At 44.6% G+C, this 27544-nt stretch overlaps 1 protein-coding gene across 1 annotated transcript; it reads right to left on the bottom strand.

The window, feature by feature from the left end:
* Window positions 1-711: 711 nt before the first annotated feature.
* LOC140198434 (uncharacterized) lies at window positions 712-13210 on the bottom strand. The gene is made up of 4 exons (XM_072259524.1): window positions 13184-13210; window positions 4247-4305; window positions 1088-2225; window positions 712-732 (listed from the first exon to the last, which is right to left on the bottom strand). Exons 1-4 carry the CDS (start codon window positions 13208-13210, stop codon window positions 712-714), a joined length of 1245 nt encoding a protein of 414 aa, XP_072115625.1.
* Between the last annotated feature and the right edge of the window lie 14334 nt (window positions 13211-27544).

Genomic DNA, 27544 nt, shown 5'->3' with positions numbered 1-27544 from the left:
CAAATGCGTGGATTCATATTAAAATATTCATGGCGGTAGAATGACATAGTTATACATCACACACACTGGCTCCTCAGATCACCATATCCACACCAAAGTTTTTGCTCAGCTGCACTAACATCATTTGCACAATTAAGCCTATATCCTTCCATGTCATAATTGTTTAAGTACCTCCGAAATGTTTTAAATGTAGTCATTTTATCACAAGAATAATATAGAACTCAATTATTGCAGCAAATTCCAGTATTCCAGTGCACAAAGTAAAATAGCTTTGATGTACATTAATAACCTAAATGAGGTTAAAAGCCCACAAAAGACTGAAAGTGTGAAAATCTGATAAACAACGGGGAAGATAGTGTCACGGACGTACAATAATGCCATGGGCAGTAACATGGCAGATGTCATGTCATAGAAATTATAAGCAAGCAGGGTTAGTATAAATGGAATGTTAGTATTTTTACTATGGTGCAGGATTAGAGAAATGCAGGAAGTTAAATAGAAAAGTAACTGAAGAGTCAGAAGAAATGGAGAAGTTTGTAATTATCGGAGCTTTATTTACAGGAATATACAAAAGGAAAGTTTGTGCACAAAGGCCAGCTCGATATGGATTATGTTCTGGTCTGAGCAGAAAAATCTAGGGAAGATGTCAAAGAATGAGGGGTGTTGAAGAATTTTAGAAAAAGATCACTGGAACAAACGACATTAATTCTTTTAAGGTGTCACAATGAGGTACTGCAAACGGACCCAAATGCAAGACATAGACATTGAAGTACAAGGAACAGGGCTTGACTAGAGTAAGTACGTGACAGTATTCAGACAAGGAGCAGTGGCAAGAGGGCAGACTTGGGCTACGGAAAGCGGGACCAGGAGAAGGAACCATGGACTAGGAGACAATGCTTGGACTCCGAGCCCGAGACTGGACAAGGATTCATAACCTGGGTCTTCCCTCGGGCTTGGAACACAGAACCAGGCAGGGACATGATTTGGCTGCCGGCTGGGGTCTTGGGTCTTGAGCTTGGCTTGGGATCCTCAAGGCTTGGGTTCGTGGGGCTTGGCTTGGAATCCTCGAGGATTGGATTCCTGGAGCTTGGCTTAGGATCCTCGAGGCTTGGGGTCTTGGGTCTTGAGCTTGGCTGCCGGCTGGGGTCTTGGGTCTTGAGCTTGGCTGCCGGCTGGGGTCTTGGGTCTTGAGCTTGGCTGCCGGCTGGGGTCTTGGGTCTTGAGCTTGGCTGCCGGCTGGGGTCTTGGGTCTTGAGCTTGGCTGCCGGCTGGGGTCTTGGGTCTTGAGCTTGGCTGCCGGCTGGGGTCTTGGGTCTTGAGCTTGGCTGCCGGCTGGGGTCTTGGGTCTTGAGCTTGGCTGCCGGCTGGGGTCTTGGGTCTTGAGCTTGGCTGCCGGCTGGGGTCTTGGGTCTTGAGCTTGGCTGCCGGCTGGGGTCTTGGGTCTTGAGCTTGGCTGCCGGCTGGGGTCTTGGGTCTTGAGCTTGGCTGCCGGCTGGGGTCTTGGGTCTTGAGCTTGGCTGCCGGCTGGGGTCTTGGGTCTTGAGCTTGGCTGCCGGCTGGGGTCTTGGGTCTTGAGCTTGGCTGCCGGCTGGGGTCTTGGGTCTTGAGCTTGGCTGCCGGCTGGGGTCTTGGGTCTTGAGCTTGGCTGCCGGCTGGGGTCTTGGGTCTTGAGCTTGGCTGCCGGCTGGGGTCTTGGGTCTTGAGCTTGGCTGCCGGCTGGGGTCTTGGGTCTTGAGCTTGGCTGCCGGCTGGGGTCTTGGGTCTTGAGCTTGGCTGCCGGCTGGGGTCTTGGGTCTTGAGCTTGGCTTGGGATCCTCAAAGCTTGGGTTCGTGGGGTTTGGCTTGGGATTCTCGAGGATTGGGTTCCTGGACCTTGGCTTGGGATCCTCGAGGCTTGGGGTCTTGGGTCTTGAGCTTGCCTTGGGATCCTCGAGGCTTGGGGTCTTGGGGCTTGAGCTTGGCTTGGGATGCTTGAGGCTTGGGGTCTTTGGTCTTGAGCTTGGCTTGGGATGCTTGAGGCTTGGGGTCTTTGGTCTTGAGCTTGGCTAGGGATCCTCGAGGCATGGGGTCTTGGATCTCGGCTTGGGATCCTCGAGGTTTGGGTTCTTGGAGCTTGGCTTGGGATCTTCGAGGCTTGGGTTCTTGGAGCTTGAGCTTGGCTTGGGATCCTTGAGGCTTGGGGTGTTCGTCTTGAAATGTGGAGGCTGATGACTCGGAGACTGGAGCTGAGAGACAGAATTGTACATCAACATAGAGCTGGGACTTGTCCTTCGACAAGCCAGGGCTCATCTTTAATACAACACAAACATGAGACAGGACAGAACATAGATATACAGTCGGGACTGATCCTACGACAAGCCGGGACTCAACTTCATCTCCATACCAAGATGGGACAGGTCTGTCCGTCAGGTAACGGCAGAACGGCCGGACTTACCCAACAGAGGCAAGGAAAAGACAAGACAGGTCCCCCCGCAGAGCAAAGGCAAAACGGCCTGGCTTACCCCACAGAGGCAAGGACGAGAGGAGACAAACACCAAAGAACAACAGACAGTTCCATCTCTGCTCCGGGGTAGCTCCAAGTCTCAGTTCAGCCAACAACCCCAGTTGGCTACAGAAATAGCCGGATCCCTACCAAGGTCAGAGAGGCTGGCGGTCACCCAGCTGGCCCGGGAAACAGCCGAATCCATACCGCAAAGATTATTCCAACAAGTGGCAACAAGGCTCCATGAGGCAGTGGTCCTCCAAACAGGCCTAAAGATCACAAATGGTTTCAATAGCCTTCCATCAGCAGGTTGCTCCAAGGGGGAATGACAAGACAAACCCGCCGCCCACACTCAACCCCAAGGCTCCTTATATTGCAAGCCCAAAGATGGGAATCAGGTGCCAATGGTTAACTCAAACAAGGGTCAGCTGGAACACCCGGAGTCCTAACTCCACGGATCGGACCGTGAACCGGAATGCGGACATCACGGACCGGACCATGACATAAGGGTTGTGTTTTTTTTTAAATTCCCATCTCCAATAGAAAATTATGATCAAAATCATAAAGATTTTCCCAAAGCAGATGAGAAAAAAATGGTTTCTGTTGCATAAAGATCCATAGAACAAGATTGCAGGTGTCAAATTGAAAGATAACATCAAGGGAATTAAAATCAATGCAAGCGATTATCTGCTACAGAACAGATGAGAACATGGTAAATACAGTTCCGGTAACAGGTTTAAAAAAAATGAACAAATTGATAAAGTACAATTTTCAGAGCTGTTGAAAAAGACCTTAACAGCGAATTTAATATCAAAGAGTTCCCGCAGGAATAATTCCAAATGGCTCTTTCTTGGCTAAAATTAATATTATTTATTCTACTTTAGTCCGAAAATACTCAAAAGGTAAATGATTCTACTTTCACCCTGATAGCTCTCCATACACGAGAATCGATTAGGCTATGTGTTAGAGAAAGTTTGAAAGGCCTTTTGTTTGAAGAGCTCGCCCCAACATTCGGAAAACAAAGTAGAACAAAATCAAAGCTTTGGACTAAGATCGATCATCCAATGTAGTTTAAAAGAACAAATACGCCAATTAGGTTGACACCCATCCATACAATGCATTTTTTTAAATTGAGCCCTGGTGAGACGGTACCTGAATATTGAATAAAGATCTTGTCTCTATACTTGTGGGGAAGAGATTTCATCAATGTTCACCAGGCTGACTCTTAATCTGTGTTGTATGATGAGAGATTAAGCTGCCTGATCGTACAATCGAATTCAGAAAAAGAGCAGATAATCACATTGAAACATATTGTTTAAGATTCTATGAGATTGGTGAGAATGGATACAGAATTGATGTTTCCCCCCAATGGGATGTCTAATCTAGTCACCTCTCGAAGTAAGGTGGGAAGGAATTGATTTTCCAATGGAGAGATGAAACTTCGGAAATTACTACCGAAACGTGCTTTTGGAAGCTTGGTTGTCGAATACAAAGAAGACTAATCGATAGGGTTCTGGTTATCAGGGGAATAGAAGGTTTGTTGGGAACATGGAATGTGGAAAATGAGCTGCGTTGATTATATTGAATGCAGGAGCAGTCGCGATGTGAAACGTTCTTAACAGAATGAGGTCAATTGTTCTATCCATCAGGTGCCATTTTTTAACAAAATCTCTGCTCTCCCCACCCCAGGCACGCACACCTGCTACTATTCCCCCGTAGTTCTGTTATGTGTTACCTTACTATGCACCTAGGAAATTTAGCTACCTTTTATATTCCCAGTGTCGGTTCCATTCCCAGTTTGCGTCCTGGCGCCTATTCCGGTTCTATCCCGGGCCTGGAATGTCAAAATAAAGCTGCACTTTTCCAATCCCGCTGAGTGAGCGACGGACAATATATAAATCCTGCTGTCACTAATCTGCAAATCTCTCAGCAGCAAGAATGTATTCTCCGGAAATAAACACAACCCGATGTTTGTACGGATCGGAAAAGGGCAGCCGCTGTTCACATCCAGCAAAACTGCGGGTTCTCTTCGACGGGCAACGATAATACGCAATTTTGATCCTTGTTTGTTTTGATCCATCTGATCCCTAAATATTCTTGAAAATCCGAAGCTTTATGAGAGACATGGAGAAGCATGGACTGGCCAACGGTCGCATTCATAGTTTTCTGATATACCCTCAGTGTCAAAGCGACTGAAAAAGATAGCAATTGTCTGAGCATGAATTAACATTATCTGAATAATAAAATAATTGCTTAAACTATAACGTAACTAATTATAATAAACATTCACTATACTTTATATATTTCATCAGCACGTGATGTTTTTTAGATCTGATGGGTTTAACGCTGGAGCTTTCTGCGCCCCATGTCTGAGACGCTTTCCGACACTTGTAATATTTATTATTGACGTTAGTCTGGAATCAATGGGAAGTCAAGGTTCATCTAGCACCTTATCATATACCAACTTATTGACAGTATGCACTTACTGATGAAAAGAGCGCCGGTGTTGTGTGATTGTCTGAACTGATAATGCGTGCAGTAGAACAGGCTTCAGTTCCGTCCGTGAATTATTGTGGAGAGTTTGGATTTGATAACTTGCGATTCTGTTCGAAATGAAAAAAAAAACTGAATGACGTCAATTGGTCTATCCATCAGGTGCCATTTTTGAACAACCTCTCTGCCCTCCCCACCCCAGCCACGCACTCCCGCTACAATTCCCTTGCAGTTCTGTTATGTGGTACCTTACTGAGGCTGTTTTATTTACTCAAATGACAGTTCAACTCAGCGAATCACATAGACCGCCTATTCTACCATATAACTCCAACGAACACATCTAAATTACAAAGAAATAAAATATTAAAATATATAATTTCATATGCTAATCGTGGAAATTCTTCCCATCAACAACAAAATGAAAAGTTTAAAGAAAAGCCTTGCGCAATCCAGACGCCTCATTAAACTATATTTTACAGGTTGTGTTTACGTGTTTAAGTTGAATTTATGGAAGTATTGTCAGGCCACTTTCAGTGCTGAGATATCGACTCTAATACCCATCAATCTCGGGTGATGTACAGCGATAAATCTCAAGCCCCAAAAACCAACATCCGCACCGGTATTCATGAGTGGGAGCCCTTTTTAGCCTATCACCAGCGTCCTGACATGATGGTTTTGTCTACTTCGTGGAACGCTCACTATAGCTTCAGTGCATCCTTGGTCAGATACTGGTCAATTCTGTTTGGGTCTTCCGTACAGTTCATGAACCTTCAGAAGTGTATTAGAAAAACTGACAAATGAGTGCTGCCATTAATGCAACTAAATAAACGTTTTCTTCTAGATGGCGGAGACTCTTTTGATTAAAGATCTTCAATGTGTTGTCACCACTGCAGTGCGCAGGACATGGCAACAGAGTCCGGTTGGTGGCGGTTGAGATTCAAACTGCATTAGCAAACTGTGAATTACACGGAAGACAATTTTATGACAGATATTAGCATAATTTCATTGGAAAGGACGAACAGCTGCACTGGGAGCGAATGATGGCATGGGTTTTCACCATTGCGCCACACCAGGACTGATCAAAGTCAATTTCAGATTACCATCGATATTGCAATCAAGTTTACGCAACCTGGCACTCAAACTTTCAAACAGACAGCTATCCATCTGGAAACATTAAACGCAAGTGATTCTGCAAATGTTGGAAATCCAGGGTAACACTCAGAAAATGATGGAGGAACTCAGCAGGACAGGCGGCATCTATGGGAAGGAATAAAAGGAAATTGTTTCGGGCCGAGAATCTTTATTCTTTTCCATAGATGCTGCCTGGCCTGCTCCGTTCCGACAGACTTCCGTATGTTTCTAAAACTCTTTTTCCTTAAAGTATAGCAACCAAATCCATATCGTCGATTTAACACCAGCGTTAAAGTGAAAATTCATCTTTCAGTTTTAGATATGTGAGGAGTCGGATCAGATCGGTCTCTTTAGGCTTGTGCACCAAAAATGGTCTTGCAGTACAGTGCATATAACTACAGGCGTTGGTTTGTAAAACTTCAGGTTCAGCTGCTGCTGACAATCAACATATGGCCTCTAATGCGAAGGATAACCATCAGGCTGATAAGATCCAACGTGAAAAATACAGTTCAATTCTTAGGGTCAAAAGTGGCTAAGAATCCCCATAACTACCAATCTGATATCTGTCATAAAAATATCCAGTTTACTTTAAACACAAATAATTAACTGACTGTCACCAATCTCTGGGGTAGACAATCCGAGAGATTCGTCTCATCTTTTGTAAGTGGTTTGTAAATGTAAAAGAAATTGACGTTGTGTAAAGCTGCGTCTATGGATCCAAGCGCAGGATACTGCCATCAGACCAGTCGATAACGGGGTCTTCATGGCATCTGCTGGGAGATGGGAGTCCTTAATAAAGGACGACTACTTTCCGATGAACAGCTCCTTGAAAATGTTTTAGATACTAAGGAGGATAGCACCCATGATGGAACTGAATAATTCTACAACTATAAGGAGCATTTGGCAGCTTTGGTCCGATACGTACTGGAATTTAGAGGAGTGTGTGTGCGTGGGGTGGGGGGGGGGGGTTATCTCATTGAAGCCTACCGAATGCTGAAAAATCTAGATAGGCTGAAAGTGGAGAGGACGTTTCCTCTGCTTGGGGTATCCAGAAATAGAGGGCACAGTCTCAAAATTGAGGAGCAACCCTTTAGAACAGAAGGAAGGAGGATTTCTTTTTAGCCAGAGAGTAGTAAATCTGTGAAATACTCTTCCACAGTCTGCGGTGGAAGCCAAATCCATGCGTGTACTTAAGGCCGAAGTTAATGGTTTCCTGATCGGTCAGGGTATCAAAGATATGACAAAAAGGCAGGTGCATGGGATTGAATGGGATCGGGATCAGCCGTGATGGAATGGCAGGCAGACTCGATGGGATGGATGGCCTAATAATTAGCTTTTGCCTTTATTACTTCTATTGAGTTGTATGCTCACACTTCATACACCTTATCCCATCTTCCACATTTATGCTAATCTGTCTCTAATTCTTTCCAAGTCCTTGTGCCGCCTTCCTGCTGCCGCAACACCAACTTTCTCCTCCAGCTATGTTTACATTATCCAAAAACTTGTAACATTCCTTTAAATTAGACCAATTTTAATTAACCCCTCTCTCAGACCTAGGCCGATACCTTGTTCATCCTCACTGCAGTATAAGCTTCTTCAACTCCATTCTCTGAATTCGGTGGGTAATTACGTTCTGAAATAAATCCATTTTCCGCACACTTTTACTTCGAAAGACCAGCTATCTTCTTTTTATTAATCGCTGAACCTAGTTCTTTTTCTCAAAATCATATATGTTCAACGTTCTTGTATTCTTAAACTGTACACTAATAGTCGTATAGGTTACGTTTTATAATATAAAATATAACGTGTGCCAGGACCGACCAACAGCATATACAGTAGTGCATCTTCATCACGTCTGCTAAATTTTGATGTAATTTTATTTCTTTTGGGGGGAGGGTATAGAATGTAATCCAAGTGTCTAAATTAATTTTGAAAGCTGTTAATAAATACCTCATTCTGGAACTCGAAAAAAAACTGTGCCATGTAACATTTTGAGTTGAAAGTGGGAAAGTACTTTATGATCCTTTTCTTAAATAACGGATCGGTGAACAACTTGACATAGTGAACAAGTTTCAGTGCCCATTGTTCATGGAAGGAAACATTACTATTATGTTACAAGCCATAAATGTTTTGCTCAAATTAATATGAAACTATCGTGTCCCAAATAATTTATTTCAGATCTGAATAAAACAATGCATTCATATCTGTCACAAAGGCTCGGGCATAGGGAGCAAGGGCGGACCCAAATGCAAAACACAGCTTGTGAGGTTACTTAGATTTAGTTCATTATTCGATACCAGGAGAGCAAGGCAGGAGCAAGAAATAGCGAACTGGAAAACGACTTAGGACTACGACTAGGTCTGGGCTTGGACTCGAATCGGCTCCCAGAACAGAGGAGACATGAAGAGGCTAGGGTACGGACTCCGAGCCTGATACTGGGCAAGGACCCAGTACCTGGGTCTTGCCTCGGGCTCGGACCCCAGAACCAGACATGGACATGACATGGGCTAGGGAGAGGAGGAACATGGGAACACAAAGCCTCGGTCTCGAGAGAGCAGGTACATGGAACCATGGACACATGCACAGAACACAGAGTTGAGACCCCTCCTTGGGTACAGGAGATAGGGCCGGGACCCACGACCCTCCGCGGGGCAACGACAAGACGGCCTGACTTACCCTACGGAGGCGAGGACAAGACAAGACAGAACATGACTTCCCGCGGGCCAACGGCAAGACGGCCTGACCTACCGCACGGAGGCGAGGACAAGGCAAGACGAGACATGACTTCCTGCAGGGCAACGGCAAGACGGCCTGACTTACCCCACGGAGGCGAGGACCAGACAAGACAAAACATGACTCCCCTGCGGAGCAACGGCAAGACGGCCAGACTTACCCCACGGAGGCGAGGACAAGACAAGACAAGACCAACACGAGTGAACACCAGACAGTACCTATCTAGCTCCGGCGATAGAACTAGACCGAAGTGCAGGCGGGGGCTGCAGATGAGGGCTAGAGGCGAGAGGGGCAGAGAAGGGATTCAGACAAGGGGGTAGGACAGGAATCACAGACCGCCAGGGCCAGTACTTGACTCGGGACTGCGAAGCCGCCATGACCAGGGCTTGAATTGGTGCTTGAATGTCGTCAGGAAAGGACTTGACTTGGAGCTTGAATGCCGTCAGGGCCAGGACTTGACTTGGAGCCTCCGGATAGTGGCGAGCTCTCGACTCGGCCCGGGAACAGTAGACAGCGGGTCTTGATTCCCTCCGGCGGGTAGCTGACGGACCCACCTCGGTGAGGAAACTTTGCAGGGTCGCTTTGGCGAGGTAACCGGACAGGGTTGCTCCGGTGAGGAAGGGCGAATTACCGGCACGCGCTTCGGCAGAGACCAGGCTTGCTCCGGCCAGATGACATCGGCACACTGTGCCTTTGATGACTTTGCAGACGCTCCCACACCGAACGGCTGAAAGCCGGAGACTATGAACTACCGGTTCAGCCGAGCGTTAATTGCCTCTAATCACCGAAGTCGAGGGACGCGGGAAAACAGGGAATCAACGGACCGGATCGTCACATAAACACGGTAAATTTAAAGGGACACCGATCCGGACCATGACTCATATCTATGCTTTTATAATGTTCGTAGAACGCAAAGTCGACCCAAGCAGGTGCCTCCTCGTACTGCAGTAAGCAAATTCCTTTGCTGTAATGAATAACTACAGATAGGTTGATGGCATGCTAGCATTTAGAAGTTGCTGATTTTGTTTTCTTTTTCGCTTTTACGTATACATAGAACAGGCTTAATCAAATTCTTCAATTCCTCTCTGAATTTCCCTTGAGACACTGCGTAAATAAAAGTATTAGTGCAAGCACTTAAACAACTCAGCATATAGCCAGATTGCTCAGCAATTGTGAAAGAGTCATTGTAATTGGCTTCCGAAAATTGAGTATCTTCAAAATGCACAAACAAGTAACATATGAAAAGAACCATCCATAGGATTATAAAGCTGCCAGAGATTGCCAGCAGTAATATGATTGATTTTCTGCGGCTAACAATTTCTGGATCGCTCTGTCTCGTAGAATTGTCTCTTCCGCGGAGGTTCCTCCTCAGCCTGTTAGCCTGTATGATGTGCCTGATGGTGAGCGAATTCAGCAGCGTAATCAAAATAAAAGGTACAAATGGACATAAAATGGTTTCCAGCCATAAATATGTGACCCACATAGGTGAGGTATAGAAGTTCGACTTCACATAACAGGACCATGGCAAACCATGGACTATTTCCCGCGGTTCGTAAATGAAGTAGATCGGAATGTTTTCCAGGATACTCAAGAAGCACACGATTACAATAAGAATAAATGCATTCCTTTCCGTGCAGTATTTCGTTCGCAGTGATTGACAGCTGATAGCAATAAACCGGTCAAAAGTGAAAGTTACTGTTAACCAAACAGAACAATCAATGAATAAGAACAACAGCGCGAGATTGACGCTGCAGACTGGAGTGTAATTCAGAAATGAATATGGGAAATAGGCATCTTTTATCTCATACAGAATCACTTCAAATATCAGCACCATAAGATCTGCCACTGCCATGAAGACCAAGTAACGGGTGATACATTTAGATAGGCCGCAGTTTCCACGACATAGAATCAGGACTGCAATCAAATTAGCTGCAAAAAGACAAAGAATTTGCGTTCATAAATATTCTTCTTCAATCCCACAAGTCTGTTTTGTCGTTTTATGATTTACATTTACGCGCGACAAGTGGCCAGAATAGATCATTCACTCCGCCAACAATGTTGCAGAGTGGTTAACTGTTATTTAGAACCGCAGAGTGACCAGGTGTGCATGCTGTTTGTCACCTTAATTATCTGTTCTTCTTTCTTACTTACCTGCTTTCATGACGTATAAATTATTCAGTAAAACCCAAGCATTCATAAATGTACGCTATATTCTTCATCTGTAAACCGTACAGTAATCAGTAAAGGGGATGCCCTATGATTTATCCCATCATTTTGAGCACAAGCTTAAGATAAAGACAGGATATTTTCAAAACATATGAATCATTTTCATACCATCCGATAGTATGATCTAAAACACACAACTGCGGAATGTAATACTGAATTTAAGTTTTCGGGATTGTTTGTATGCTATTGCGAAGCAGCGACGTTTCGCTGCTGTTATCATGTGTCGCATTTTGGGAAGTAAAAGAAATCAATACGCTTCTACGTTAACCAAAGAGTCATTCAAAACAAGTACGTAAGTGCAACGTTAGCAATTTAGAATACAGTTAAATTGCATGATAGAGTAAGTTGATTACATTGTGTTCGCCAAAAAAGGAGGAAATCCAAATTATATTTTTTTTCCTGACCAGATACCGGCAAGTTCGGAGATTTCATCCGATAATGAACCTGTGCCATGTGATGACAATATTCTATCAAAGTCCTGCATTTTAAATCAAAGACTTTTAGAACAAAAGTTACTCAATCCTAGATAGCGAAATGTTGCGGACTTCAGTGGTATTCTTATCATTTGTTAATGACCACGAGGAAAAGTGACGCGTATTCTGGCTAATCTAACAGCAAGAATATAGTACAGAGAAAAAGTATTATGTAATATATTGATTCCTTTTATAGACTTACCAGGAACACCAATTATTGCGAGTATGGGGTAGAAGATCTTTTCTACCTGTATGATTACCGGCTTCTCCATATTCTGAGTGAAAAGAACAGCTCTTTACAGTGATATACAGACAGTCTGCTTGCTAAACAGACGTATTTATACAGAAACGCACACTTATGAGTTACGCTGCTTAATGATTTGAATTAGTCACACCTAAGGGAACAAATACATTAAACTAGATTTTTAATACTTCAGCGAAGTGTAAACATTGAATATAACTGATAACATAGAACATTACAGGACAATACAAGCCCTTGGACACACTATGTTGTGGCCATCTATTGACGTTCCCTAAGATCAAACTAACCTTTCTCTCCTAAATAACCCTCCATTTTTCTGTCACTTATATTCCTATCTAATAGTGTCCTAAATGACCCCAATGCATCTGCCTCTACTACCACCCCTGGCAGGGCGTTACCCGCACTCAACACTCTGTGTAAGGAACATAAATCCGACATCTCCCCTATATTTTCCTCTAATCACATTCTAATTATGCCCCTTTGTATTTTACTTTTTCCCCAGGGGAAGTAAAGTCTATGTCTGTCCTTTCTCTCAATGGTTCTTAGCACATTGTACACCACTGTCATGTCACCTCTCCTCCTCCTTCCCTCCAAAGGGTAACGCACGAGCTCGCTCAACCTAAGGCAAGCGTTCTAATCCAGGCAGCACTCTGGTAAATCTGCCCTATGTCCTCTTTAAAGTTCCACACCTTTCCTATATTCAGGTGAAAAGAACTGAACACAATATTCTTAGTGCGGTCTAACCAGGCTTTTGTAGAGCTGCAGCATTGCCTCGCGGCTCTTAAAGTCCATATCTGAACTAATGAAGGTTAATAAACCATACGCCTGCTTATCAATACTGTCAGCTTGTGAGGCAATATTGATGGATCTGTGAATGTGAACCGGCTTGAACTCCGCCTGCTTGTAAAGGTTTTAAGAAGCCTCCTCCGTGGATATACCATGGTATTATTGTTGCTTGACACTTAACCATTAACAAACTGTGATCACTGTTGTCCTGGAACTAAAGAGCATTTGCTTCATAAGTACTGTGCTGAGAAGAAATGAGCAGACAGTAAATACCCTACATGGATGACACTCATCTTGACGCTCCAGCCGTTTCACAATATCTGCTAGGCAAAAACCTCATGTTTGCTGTCTTTCCGGACAGATCCAGCTCTAGCAATCAGGAAATATAACATTCACAAATGAAAGTAATTCTTGATTATTTCTTGCTTCCCATTGTTTATTCACTCCACCACTGGCGGGCATGGGTGTAACTATGTTCCACCTCCATAATGTAAGCTGTTGTGGCTGCTCACTCAGCACCATTCAAACCAGTGACCTTTACCAACAAAAAAAAAGAGCAACGGGTGCACACAAAAAGCAACATCTGTAAATCGTTACCATGTCACTACCATCGTCTTGGACCATCGCGGTTCTGTAACTTCTCTCTGTGTGGAAACTGAAACGCAGTGGCATTGCACAAATAATGATGCCACGAATTTTTCTGGGTAGTTATGACTGGCCAATTACTCAGGGTTCATCATCCCTTCCCAGAAAATAACATTATAGAGGATTGCTCTTCCCGTTAGCATATGGATGGGCTACTAGAAGTCGATAGAATTTTTTTCTTTTTTGAAGAGCAGCTGATGGACTAATTCGGAAGCCGAGATGTTTATGAGCATTCCAGTCACTGTTTGCCTAGTGATAACGGTAGGGATATTGATTTAACATAAAGAGAGAGGTGGATATTGTGCTCTTTCAGTCTATGTGGATGCTTAAAATGATTATGACTGATCACATACTTCAACTATACTTTCCTATCGAAATACCATATCCACTACAGACAAAAAAAAAAAGATCCGTCTTGACAGCACTCAAAGACTAAATGTCATGGCCTTTGAGCTAAACTATCTGGAGCAGTTACAAATAGGTGTATAGAGACACTGTTCATTTCTGTACTATCTTACTGATTCTTTCTTTAATGATATGTTAATTAGATTTGTGATTTTTTTCTTCTCTCTTTGATCCTTTTTTATTTACCATGGTATTCGTTCCCAGAATACCATACTTCTGAATGGGACCATTTTGCACTATTTCTTACCAGCAAATATGGACTACAATTACCAAGCCATAGTTCCTAGGGCAGCCACCTCTAATCAGTACCTTTGTTTGGCACTGGATTTGCCCGTAAAGACTTCCTTCAACTGCAGATCCATGCAGCCTAAATTATTTCCCACTGTCCCACCAATATATCCTTCAGGGCCTGAGGCAAATGTTCTGTACCTGGATGTTATCGTGAGGAAAATCATTGCCTATCGCATTGCTTAAATATTTGAGATTAATTGACTGGTTTCAAACGATGACTGCTCAGAGACAATAAGGACCCAACCTTAGCCATTGGAATCACTAACAGATATTGTGTGACCCATAGGTGTAGTCCCGCCATCTTAGCAGTTCAGTTTGTATCTTTGCTAGATAGGATACTGCCGATGCCGGTGACTGGAGCTAGAAAAAATGAGCTGATGAGCGTATCTGTGGAGGTAAAGGGACAATTGACGGTTCGGGCCGAGACTCTGCGACATGACTGTGTACACTGTCTTAGTTTTATGACGGTTTTTGCCTCAACAACATTGCTATGCAATACACGATGTTTACATTAAAATGTAACAGGATACTGAGTGAACAGTTACGGTGCCTCATATCATTAACCTGCAATGTGACACCTAATATCATAAAGTGATTCGCTCTCTTGAAGCCTTCAGCCAATACAGTAATTGATTGTCGAATGAATATTACTGTCTCATTTGGCTAGATAATCCAGGTCATGAATTTACTAATCTGACACGCTACACTGTAGATTCAGATAATGGACTTAATTACATAAGTCCAGAGCGGAAAATAGATAATGTAGACTACAGATCATCCTCCATGCCTTTTATGCCCGTTTTGAAAGGGAGAGCACAATTACAGCTGTGAAGATCCCTGCTGCACATGATGACCCTGTTATCTCTGTCTCAGAGGACGATGTTAGGCTGTCGTTAAAGAGCTTGAACCCTCTCAAGGTGGAAGGTCCAGATTGAGTAGCTGGGATTGCTGTGAAAACCTGTGCTAACCCACCAATGGGAGTATTCAAGGACATTTTTAACGTCTCACTACGACGGGCGGAAAATCCCACTTGTTTCAAAAAGGCAGCGATTGCCTAAGAAGAGTACTGTGAGTCGCCTTAATAACCATCGCCCGGTAGCACTCACATCTACAGTGATGAAATGCTTTAAGAGGTTGGTCATGACGAGACTGAACTCCTGCCTCAGCAAGGACCTGGACCCATTACAATATGCCTATCGCCACAATAGGTCAACGGCAGATGCAATCTCAATGGCTCCCCACAGGGCTTTAGTCCATCGCTATAGGTCAGCATTTAATATTATCATTCCCACAATCCTGATTGAGAAGTTCCACAACCTGGGCCTCTGTACCTCGCTCTGAAATTGGATCCTCAACTTCCCAACTGAAAGACCACAATCTGTGCTGATTGTTGATAACACATCCTCCTGACGATCAATGTTGGGGCACCTCAGGGGTATATGCTTGGCCCACTGCTCTACTCTCCATATACCCATGACTGTGGGGCTAGGCATAGCTCAAATACCATATATAAATTTGCTGACGATACATCCATTGTTGGTAGAATCTCAGAAAGTGACGAGAGGGCGTACAGGTTTGCGATCTGCCAACTAGTAGAGTGGTGCCGCAGCAACAACCTGGCACTGAACGTCAGGAAGTCGAAAGAGCTGATTGTGGACTTCAGGATTAGTAAGTCGAAGGAGCACACACAAATCCTCATAGAGGAATCAGAAATGGAGAGAGTGAGCAGTTTCAAGTTTCTGGCTGTCAAGATCTCTGAGGATCTAACCTGATCCCAAAATATCGATGCAGTTATGCAGAATGCAAGACAGCCGCTAAACTTCATTAGGAATTTGAAGAGATTTAGCATGTCAACAAATATACTAACACCTTCTGTAGATACGCCGTGGGGAGCATTCTGACACGCTGCATCACTATCTGGTATGGGTGGAGGGGGCTACTTCACAGGACCGAAAGAAGCTGCAGAGGTTTGTAAATCTAATCAGCTCCAGATTGTGTACTAGTCTACAAATTACCCAGGACATCTTCAGGAGAAGATGTCTCAGAAAGGCAGCGTCCATTATTAAGGACCTCCAGCACCCAAGGCATGCCCCTTCTTTCTGTTTTTATCAGGTAGGAGGTACAGAAGCCTGAAGGCACACACTCAATGATTCAGGAACAGCTTCTTCCCCTCTGCCATCTGATTGATCACTACCTCATTTTTTGTAATATACAGTATTTCTGTTTTTCCATTGTTTTAAAAAAATCTATTCACTATACGTCATTGATTTACCTGTTTATATATTTATTATTACCATTTTTATTTTATGTATTATTGTTTTTTTTCTCTGCTAGATTATGTATTGCATTGAACTGCTGCTGCTAAGTTAACAAATTTCGCATCACATGCGGGTGATAATAAACTTGATTCTGATAATTTTGTGTACAGCTGAAGAAATGACATTTCCTAGATTGACCGCAAATACAGTGTTATCGCTAGACTTGCAAGAGATAACGATCGAAGAACTAATTTGAATTTACCAGGGATGTTGATAAAGCAAGAATGGGACAGCAGATTTTTTTGAATTTGTGAGAATACAGTCCACGCCATTTTGTCTATCAGAGACTGTTTCTTTATTATCGTAAATGGATGAATTGGGTTATATGTATCCCGATTTATGTGGTCCATTGATTATCCATGAGGTAATAGTGAGTTCATTAATCTGTTCAAGCAGGCGTAGTAAATGAAGCATTTACCACACTTTCTTGAATAAGTTCCATTTCTGAAAGTGAAGTTAAACTTGTTTTGCGCAAATCCTGAGTCCTTGAGTAATACAAACTGTTAAATATTTAAATATGGAGAAGATGGCGGCGTGCGCTGCCTCTCCGGTAATGAATATCTGTAATCTGTCAAGTAGGGGACCGTACAGAATCCTGATTTGATGGATACAGACGTGAGGTCATAGCGGAACATCTGGAAAACTTCTGAAATGTCTGCTTTGCTACGGCTGCTACTGTGTGGTAACCGGAATCTCTGGCGCTGAAGGCCTCGAAATCCTCGGCTTTGCCTGTTTCAGCGGCCGGGGAGATGTCGAAGGCGCTCGGCAGAGGATGGCGCTCGGGAGGTTGAATCGGAGAGGCTGCTCGGAAGCTCGGAGTTTTCGGACGGATGGACTCAGTGTCGGCTGTGGTCGGCTGCTTCCAAGGTATCGGCAAGTTGACGGTGCCTGGAGGTTTATGGCAGGGAGTTTCTCCCTTTTGCCGCCGTTATCGGGGACTCGGGAGTCGATGGACTCGGGAGTCGATCGACTCTGGACATTGAGACTATTTTTTTTTACTGTGCCTATGGAATGTTCTTCATCTAATTATGGTATTGCGTTGCACTGCTGTAACTATATGTTATAATTATGTGGTTCTGTCAGTGATAGTCTTTGGTCTGTCTTGTTTTCTGTGATATCACGCCGGAGAAACATTGTATCATTTCTTAATGCGTGTATGCATTTCTAAATGACAATAAAAGAGGACTGAGTGTTCTCATAATCTAAATATTTTATTTCCTCATTTTGTTTAGTTTTAAAAACATAAGCTGAGTCTTGAATAGATAAAAATCAGATAACAAGTTTTCATCTTATCAATTTTGCAAACATGACAGAAATATATGTTTATTGTTGAGTAAGTTTGAGTCAGTGGTGGGGAAGGTGCTGCAGTCAATTATAAAGATAATATAGCGGCATATTTGGATAGCAGTAAAAGGATCGGTCCGAGTCAGCATGGATTTACGAAGGGGCAATCATGCTTGTCTAATCTTCTGGAATTTTTTGAGGATGTAACTATGAAAATGGATAAGGGAGAACCAGTGCATGTACTGTACCTGGACTTTCAGAAAGCCTTTGATAAGGTCCACATAGGAGATTAGTGTGCAAAATTGGAGTACATGGTATTGGGGGTAGGGTACTGACAGGGATAGAAAATTGGTTGGCAGACAGGAAACAAAGAGTAGGGATTAACGGATCCCTTCAGAATGGCAGGCAGTGACTTGTGGGGTACTGCAAGGCTCGTTGCTGGGACCGCAGCTATTTACAATATACATTAATGATTTAGATGAAGGGATTAAAAGTATCATTAGCAAATTTGCAGATAACACATAGCCGGGTGGCAGTGTGAAATGTGAGGAGGATGTAATGAGAATGCAGGGTGACTTGGGCAGGTTGGGTGAGTGAGCAGATGCAGTTCAATGTGTATAAATGTGAGGTTATCCACTTTGGTGGCAAGAACAGGAAGGTAGATTACCATCTCAATGGTGTCAAGTTAGGAAAAGGGGAAGTACAACGAGATCTAGGTGTCCTTGTTCATCAGTCACTGAAAGTAAGCATGCAGGTACAGCAGGCAGTGAAGAGAGCTAATGGCATTTTACCCTTCATAACAAGGGGAGTTGAGTATAGGAGCAAAGAGGTCCTTCTGCAGTTGTACAGGGCACTGGTGAGACCACACCTGGAGTATTGTGTGCAGTATTGTCTCCAAATTTGAGGACGGACATTCGTGCTATTGAGGGGGTGCAAATTAGGTTCACGAGGTTAATTCCGGGGATGGTAGGACTGTCATATGTTGAAAGATTGGAGAGAATGGGCTTGTATACACTGGAATTTAGAAGGATGAGAGGGGATCTGATTGAAACATATATGATTATTAAGGGATTGGACAAGCTAGAGGCAGGAAACATGTTCCCGATGTTGGGGGAGTCCAGACCCAGAGGCCACAGTTTAAGAATAAGGGGTAGGCCATTTAGAACGGAGTTGAGGAAAAACGTCTTCACCCACAGAGTTGTGGATCTGTGGAATGCTCTGCCTCAGTAGGCAGTGGAAGCCAATTCTTTGGATGCTTTCAAGAAAGAGTTAGATAGAACACCTAAAGATAGTGGAGTCAAGGGATATGGGGAGAAGGCAGGAACGGGGTACTGATTGTGGATGATCAGCCATGATCACAGTGAATGGCGGTGCTGGCTCGAAGCGTCGAATGGCCTACTCCTACACCTATTGTCTATTGTCTATTTATCAATTTACTTCGTATTCATAAACGCGTATCTATGAATATTTACGGGAAGCCACACCCTTCTCCATGATTATTATTTAAACTCTCCTGGAAAGTCATTAAACTGTATAGTAAAGATAGATCATATGTATCTTCATTGGTGGTCAATTGGAATTGAAAGTCCATCTAAGTCAACTAAAACCCAATGCCAAAAGAGGTGCAATTAAGACTTCCTTCCCTATTTATCAGATTATAACGCCATATTGACTCTTAAGTGGACTCGTGCAAATTTTGTCAACCATAGTTTTAAATAGTGAGTTCACGAACCACAATTTCATCAACTCTACGTAATACATGGTTTGATTGGAGACATAGAACATAGAACAAGGAATAGTACAGCACAGTACAGGCCCCTCGGCCCACAATGTTGTGCCAACCCTCAAACCCTGCCTCGCATATAAGCCCCCACCTTAAATTCCTCCATATACCGGTCTAGTAGACTCTTAAACTTCACTAATGTATCTGCCTCCACCACTGACTCAGGCAGTGCATTGCACGCACCAACCACTCTCTGAGTAAAAAACCTTCCTCTAATATCCCCCTTGAACTTCCCACCACTTACCTTAAAGCCATGTCCTCTTGTATTGAGCAGTAGTGCCCTGGGGAAGAGGCGCTGGCTATCCACTCTATCTATTCCTCTTATTATCTTGTACACCTCTATCATGTCTCCTCTCATTCTCTTTCTCTCCAAAGAATAAAGCCCTAGCTCCCTTAATCTCTGATCATAATGCATACTTTCTAAGCCAGGCAGCATCCTGGTAAATCTCCTCTGTACCCTTTCCAATGCTTCCACATCCTTCTTCTAGTTAGGTGACCAGAACTGGACACGGTATTCCAAGTGTTGCCTAACCAGAGTTTTATAGAGCTGCATCATTACATCGCGACTCTTAAACTCTATCCCTCGACTTATGAAAGCTAACACCCCATAAGCTTTGTTAACTGCCCTATCTACTTGTGAGGCAACTTTCTGGGATCTGTCGACATATACCCCGAGATCCCTCTGCTCCTCCACACTACCAAGTATCCTCCCATTTACTTTGTACCTTGCATTGGAGTTTGTCCTTCCAAAGTGTACCACCTCACACTTCTCCAGGCTGAATTCCATCTGCCACTTCTCAGCCCACTTCTGCATCCTATCAATGTCTCTCTGACAATCCTCCATACTATCTACAACACAACCAACCTTTGTGTTGTCTGCAAACTTGCCAACCCACCCTTCTACCCCCACATCCAGGTCCTGAATAAAAATCACGAAAAGTAGAGGTCCCAGAACAGATCCTTGTGGGACACCACTAGTCACGATCCTCCAATCTGAATGTACACCCTCCACCACCACGCTCTGCCTTCTGCAGGCAAGCCAATTCTGAATCCACCTGGCCAAATTTTCCTGGATCCCATGCTTATGACTTTCTGAATAAGCCTACCGTGTGGAACCTTGTCAAATGCCTTACTAAAATCCATATAGATCACATCCACTGCACTACCCTCATCTATATGCCTGGGCACCTCCTCAAAGAACTCTATCAGGCTTGTTAGACACGATCTGCCCTTCACAAAGCCATGCTGACTGTCCTTGATCAGACCATGATTCTCTAAATTCTTATAGATCCTATCTCTAAGTCTCTTTTCCAACAGCTTTCCCACCACAGACTTAAGGCTCACTGGTCTATAATTACCCGGACTATCTCTACTACCTTTTTTGAACAAGGGGACAGCATTCGCCTCCCTCCAATCCTCCGGTACCATCCCCATGGACAACGAGGACATAAAGATCATAACCAGAGGCTCGGCAATCTCTTCTCTCGCATCGTGGAGCAGCCTGGGGAAAATACCGTCAGGCCCTGAGGACTTACTGTCCTAATGTATTTTAACAACTCCAATACCTCCTCTCCCATAATATCAACATGCTCCAGAACATCAACCTCACTCATATTGTCCTCAGCATCATCAAGTTCCCTCTCATTGGTGAATACCGAAGAGAAGTATTCATTGAGGACCTCGCTCACTTCCACAGCCTCTGGGCACATCTTCTCACCTTTATCTCTAATCGGTCCTACCTTCACTCCTGTCATCCTTTTTTTCTTCACATAATTGAAGAATGCCTTGGGGTTTTCCTTAACCCTACTCGCCAAGGCCTTCTCATGTCCCCTTCTTGCTCTTCTCAGCCCCTTCTTAAGCTCCTTTCTTGCATCCCTATATTCCTCAATAGACCCATCTTATCCTTGCTTCCTAAACCTCATGTATGCTGCCTTCTTCCACCTCACTAGCTTTTCCACCTCGCTTGTCGCCCATGGTTCCTTCACCCTACCATTCTTTATCTTCCTCACCGGGACATATTTATCCGGAACATACCGCAAGAGACCTCTAAAGAACGTCCACGTCCACAGTACATTTCCCTGCAAAAACATCATCCCAATTCACACCCGCAAGTTCTAGCCTTATAGCCTCATAATTTGCCTTTCCCCAATTAAAAATTTTCCTGTCCTCTCTGATTCTATGCTTTTCCATGATAATGCTAAAGGCCAGGGAGCGGTGGTCACTGTCCCCCAGATGCTCACCCACTGAGAGATCTGTGACCTGACCCGGTTCATTACCTAGTACTAGATCTAGTATGGCATTCCCCTGGTCGGCCTGTCCACATACTGTGACAGGAATCCGCGCTCGACATACTTAACAAACTCTGCCCCATCTAAACCCTTGGAACTGATCAGGTGCCAATCAATATTAGGGAAGTTAAAGTCACCCATGATAACAACCTTGTTATTTTTGCACCTTTCCAAAATCTGCCTCTCAATCTGCTCCTCTGTATCTCTGCTGCTACCAGGGGGCCTATAGAATACCCCCAATAGAGTAACTGCTCCCTTCCTGTTCCTGACTTCCACCCATATTGAGTCAAAAGCGGATCCTGCTACATTACCCTCCCTTTCTGTAGCTGTAATAGTATCCCTGACCAGCAATGCCACACCTCCTCTCCTTTTTCCACCCTCTATCACTTTTAAAGCACTGAAATCCAGGAATATTGAGAACCTATTCCTGCCCTGCTGCCAGCCAAGTCTCTGTAATGGCCACTACATCATAATTCCATGTATGTATCCAAGCTCTCAGTTAATCACCTTTGTCCCTGATGCTTCTTGCATTGAGGTACACACATTTCAGCCCTTCTACCTTACTGTCTTTACACTGTTTATTCTGCTTCTCTTTCCTCAAAGCCTCTCTGTATGTTAGATCTGGCTTTACTCCATGCACTTCTTTCACTGCTGTATCGCTCTGGGTCCCATCCCCCTCGCAAATTAGTTTAAACCCTCCCGAACCATGCTAGCAACCTACCTGCAAGGATATTGCTCCCCCACAGGTTCAGGTGCAACCCATCCAATCTGTACAGGTCCCACCTTCCCCAAAAGAGATCCCAATGATCTAAAAATCTAAAACTCTGCTCCCTGCACCAATTCCTCAGCCACGTATTCGACTGCCTTCTCCTCCAATTCTTACCATCACTGTCACATAGCACTGGCAGCAATCCTGAGAACGCCACCTTTGAGGTCCTGTTCTTCAGCCTTCTGCCTCGTTCCCGAAACTCACACTTCAGGACCTCCTCCCTCTTCCTGCCTATGTTGTTGGTCCCAACATGTATAACAACTTCTGGTTGCTTTCCCTCTCGTACCAGGATGTCGTGCACCCGGTCACAGACGTCCCGGACCCTGGCACCTGGGAGGCAACAAACCATGCGGGTGTCCTTATCACGTCCACAAAACCTCCTGTCTGCTCCCCTCACTATAGAATCTCCAATGACGACAGCTCTCCTCTTCTCCATCCCACCCTTCTGCACCACAGGGTCAGACTCAGTGCGGGAGGCCCTGCCACCGTGGCTCACACCTGGTCGGTCGTTCCCGCCAGCAGTATCCAGGACGGTAAACTTATTATTCAGGGGAATGGCTACAGGGGTGCTCTGCACTACCTGTCTGCTCACCCTCACTTTCCTCCCTCTGACTGTCACCCAACGACCTGCTTCCGACAGCCTAGGTGTGACTACCTCCCTGTAGCTCTCATCTATGACTGCCTCATTCTCCCTTATGAGTCGAAGGTCATCCAGCTGCTGCTCCAGATTCCTTACACGGTCTTCCAGATCGCCCAGCCGTATGCACTTCTGGCAGATGTGACTCTGCAGGAGAGGGGAGTTCCCCCAGGAATGCCACATCTCGCATGAGAAGCACATCACCGTCTCAGGAGACATTGTAAAAAACTAACTGCGAGCTAGTTTGTCCTCCGCCTCTTCTCGTCGAAGCCTCTCGAGTCAAAGCCTCAAAGCTCCACTCCTTCACTGGCCCGCTCACGCACTGACTTCTAATCTCCTCCCACTCCCATTCCAGACCCATCACCTGCAGCCCATTTAGCCCCCTTTCTCAACCACAACCCTTGTTCATTTATCAAACTAGTGTCCGCAACCAGTTGCTCCTATCTTTAACTCTCTACTGAAAGGTTACCTTGTTGTTTGACCTGTTTAGCTCTACTCTCTCTTGCTTTGTGGCCACCTCTGGCTGGTTATTTTGTGCTCTGTTGTTTAAGTCATCGTTCAGCGCTGAATTGTTCCTGCTGCTTTGCTTTTGATTCAAGCCTTCCCTAAATTTCCTGATAAGCGAACCATCGATTGACTCAGCAGAGTATTGTCAGTTAAAGGAAGTCGTTCTCTAACATGAGCAGGGCACCATCAATCCGCCACTTACATACATCTCTCCGCTTCAGTTCAGCAACTTCGCGTTCGTAAAGTCCTTCCCTCTGAGCCCCGGATTACTGTGCTCTAAAGATTTGATGGATCTCTAACCCAATGCCGCAAACATCTGTCCCATTGCTTCTTATACTTCATGCTCTAAACTTTTCTGTATTCTGTAGACCGGGTCAAGGTCGCCTTCTCTGAGTGGGCGAGCTCTGACCTGAGGTACCGCTAAGTGAGACAATATAGCCGCTCGATATGAGTATTTCACAACAAATTGCACCGGGATTTCGAAGTCTAGGAAGCGTAAAGGAGGCAGCAGACCCGATATTTCTGTGCCAACCCTCACGCTTTCTCCTGAATTACACCAGAGAATTCAAAACTGTCGATGTGGACTGCAGCCAGAATGTGGAAGCGCTGCTGGGCCATTACCACCACAGACACACTGAAAACTTGAAAGACGCGAGAGATGTCCACCGATATCGAAAGCTCCATCACACTGGCTCTATGAGTTGATAAGCATGTGTTGATAAGCATGTCACAGTACGCCCCTCCAGAGCACAACCAAGTTCCATTCCTGGAACCCTTTCGAGCAGCAGCACCCTCATCTCCAGAGCCTACAGAACGAAGGCAGTTAGGGAGATCTTCTGTAATTCACTCCAGTCCCAAACCCCGCAACTCCCTCCCCGCTATGATTGCGATCGTCGGTGGAGTAGGAACTTGTTCGTCCATTGCGGAAGAGCCACACACCAACGCATCAAACACTGCGTCCAAGAAAGCTGCTCCTCCAGGACCTCATATCAGGCAAGCTCTCCCCGGCTGAGTTTTCCAAAACCATAGACCGTCTCACTTGCTCTGTCCTTCTCCAAATGCCGTCAGCTCCCTTCACGCAATAGGTTCTGGAGGATTTCGGCGTAGCTGAAAACCTTTTATATCGAACTCCGCATGCAGCTTGAATTCCCTAGTGAGCCCATTTCTCATCCCTTTAACATCGCGGCCATTGGCGGACGCCCTTTTGTGTCTGAAAGAATAAGAGTGGGCACTCGCCGGTGCATGTGATCGTCTGAGAGCACAGAAGTCCATCTAATTCCCACAGATCCAGTCACCTAACACTCTTCTTATCCTGGGTTACTCATAACTCTCCGCTCACGGCCCTCACTTCGCCTGTTCATCCGGTGCACTGCTGATTTGGCTGTTCATTCAGTTGACTTCACCCTGTAAATCCGTCGAGACGGAGGAAACCCTCGATCTCACAAAACTCCCACATAAATAACATAACTTATCCATTGCCTTCAGTAAAAAATGGCCAGAACCCTGATGTCTTACACACTACATGACTGCACTATTGACCAGCTCCCGCGTATCACCCCTCCTGAAGGCCGTATGTTCTCCCAATCCCCTTCGCAGACCCTAGCCATGAATTACTATATTGCCCCAGAGCTACAGCACGACTTCAGTCGACTATTCCATACCCCAGCCAGTGCAGGTTACTTCTTTGACAAAAAGAAAGATGGGATTCTTCAACCTTGCGTTGATGACTTTGGACTAAACAAGATCACCATTAGGAACCGCTACCCTCTACTCTTGATATCGACGCGGCTCAGAGCTCTACCAAACCGGATCTACGGAGTGAGTACAACTCGATCCGCATCCATCAGGTGGACGAGTGGAAGATGGAATGCATATGGCCCTCTGGGCACTATGAATACTGGATGATGCCTCTTCCAACATTCCAGCCGTTTACGAAGCTTTCATCAAACCAATCGTCCGAGACATGCTGCACGGGTATGTGTTCGTCAACCGCGAGAACATCCTCCTTTTCTCCCAGCGTCAACTGTCACAGACGTTCAGTCTTTCAGCGTCTCGGCGAATACCAACTGCACCTCAAGTTGGAAAAACGTCAGTTAAGTCCTCTGGAGTCTCCATCCTGGATTACGTCTTTTCCCCTAAAGGCACTGTCTTGGACCCGTTGATAGGCTCGGTCCTCTAACAGCTATAATACACCTTGGGCGTCTCCAAATTATAGCGACGTTTCATTAGAAACTACTGCTAAGATCGTTCCACGGAGCACGCTTTCGAGGAGCTCAAGAGGGGATTCACCACTACTCCGATTCTTCGCCAGCCAAACCTGTCCTGCCCTTTTGTGGTAAAGATGTAGGCATGTGACGTGGGTGCCGGGCCATACTATCAGAACGAAGACTGGATGGGAAGACACACCCTTGTGCCTTCTTCAAACATATATGCTATGAAGTAGGAGTCGTTAAATAAGCCTTGAAGAAATTGAGACATTGGTGAATAAAATATTCCTCGACCTTACTGATCTGGACTGACCACCAGATAAGACAGACTCGTTAATTAACCTATATCAGGATCTCTTCCATCTTGGAATAATTCAACTTCACAATCTCTTATCCACTCCGTTCCAAGAACACAAAGTTGGACGCCCTTTCACCACAGTTTGACCCAGCTGAAACTGAGAACGACCTTCAGCCCATTATTTCCATGAGGGTTAAAAAGGAACGTTTTGGAAATCATATATTAGACCTCCAATTAGCATCCGGGATTTGGAGTAGAGACTGCATAAGGAGCTGGAAGAGGCATGTAATAAGTATAATGGGGGACTTCAATGTGCGAAGGGATTGGGAAAATCAGACTGGTGTCAAATGGCAAGAGAGTGTATTTGTTGAATGCCTACGAGTTGGCTTTTGAGAGCAGCTTGTGATTAACCTACTCAGGGAAAGGCTATCTTAAATTGGGTGCAATAACCCAGATCGATTTAGGGAGCTTAATGTAAAGGAACCCTTTGGAGGCAGTGATTATAATATGATAGAATTCATGTTGCAATTTGAGAGCGAGAAGCATAGGCACATGTATCAGTATTGCAACGGAATAAAGGGTATTACAGGGGCATGAGAGAGGAGCTTGTCTAGGTGGATTGGAGGAGGATACTGACCGCAGAACATAGATGGCTGAAGTCTCTGGGAATAGCTCACAAGGCGCAGGATAGTTATGTCCCACAGATAAAGAAGTTCTGAAATGGCAGGGGTAGGCAACGGAGCTTGACAAAGGAAGTTAAGGACTGCGTAAAAGCCAAGGAAAAGGCATATAGGGTAGGAAAAGTGAGTGGGAAGTTGCAAAGCTTTCAAACTTCAACAAAAGTCAACTCAAAAAAAGCCAAAAGAAGGGAGAAGATGAAACATGAGGGCAGACTAGCCAATAATATAAAGTAGAATACCAAAAGTTTTTCAGTTATATTGTTACATACCTCAAGGAGATCTGTGATTATTTTTCTTGTGAGAATGATGTAATGGTCTTTTGGAGGTCACCTGTTGTAATTTTCCCGCCGATGTGAGGTCACGTGATGACATGTGAACCACGGGTATATAAGGGAAAACCCCCGATAACGCAGTTAATTTTTCGTTTTTAGTTTTCCAGCGAGAACGTACTGTGTCTCTGTTTCTATTGCGTATTTGTTTTTATGACGCAGTTTCATTTTTAAAACGGTTGCTACTTTCTGTGGCAAGGTACCATAGTGCTGGTTTGGCAATTTTTGCTAGAGGTGCTGATGTACCTTATTCCAGCAGTAGTACGGGAGAGTGAAGACTTTATAGAAGTACAGGACCCAAAGGATTGAGAGGAGTCGGTATCGTTCGGCAGTTTAACAAATGATCGACCTTATCGAGTCTTTGTTGAAGGAGTAGTGACCTGCATCGCAGATAATTCTTGCCCAAAGAGAAGGAGTTCATGCAAGGTTTGCTCTCTAGAATTTAAGGTCAGTTGTTTTAAACTGTTTAAATAAATAGGGCATCGTGAATCCTTTGGACAGAACCAGCACGGAAGTC

The sequence above is a fragment of the Mobula birostris genome, chromosome 5 (assembly GCF_030028105.1).
Source record: "Mobula birostris isolate sMobBir1 chromosome 5, sMobBir1.hap1, whole genome shotgun sequence".
In the NCBI taxonomy this organism is placed as follows: domain Eukaryota; kingdom Metazoa; phylum Chordata; class Chondrichthyes; order Myliobatiformes; family Myliobatidae; genus Mobula; species Mobula birostris.
Note: the sequence above shows the minus strand (reverse complement) of the source record. Positions and strands in the feature narration are given on the sequence as shown.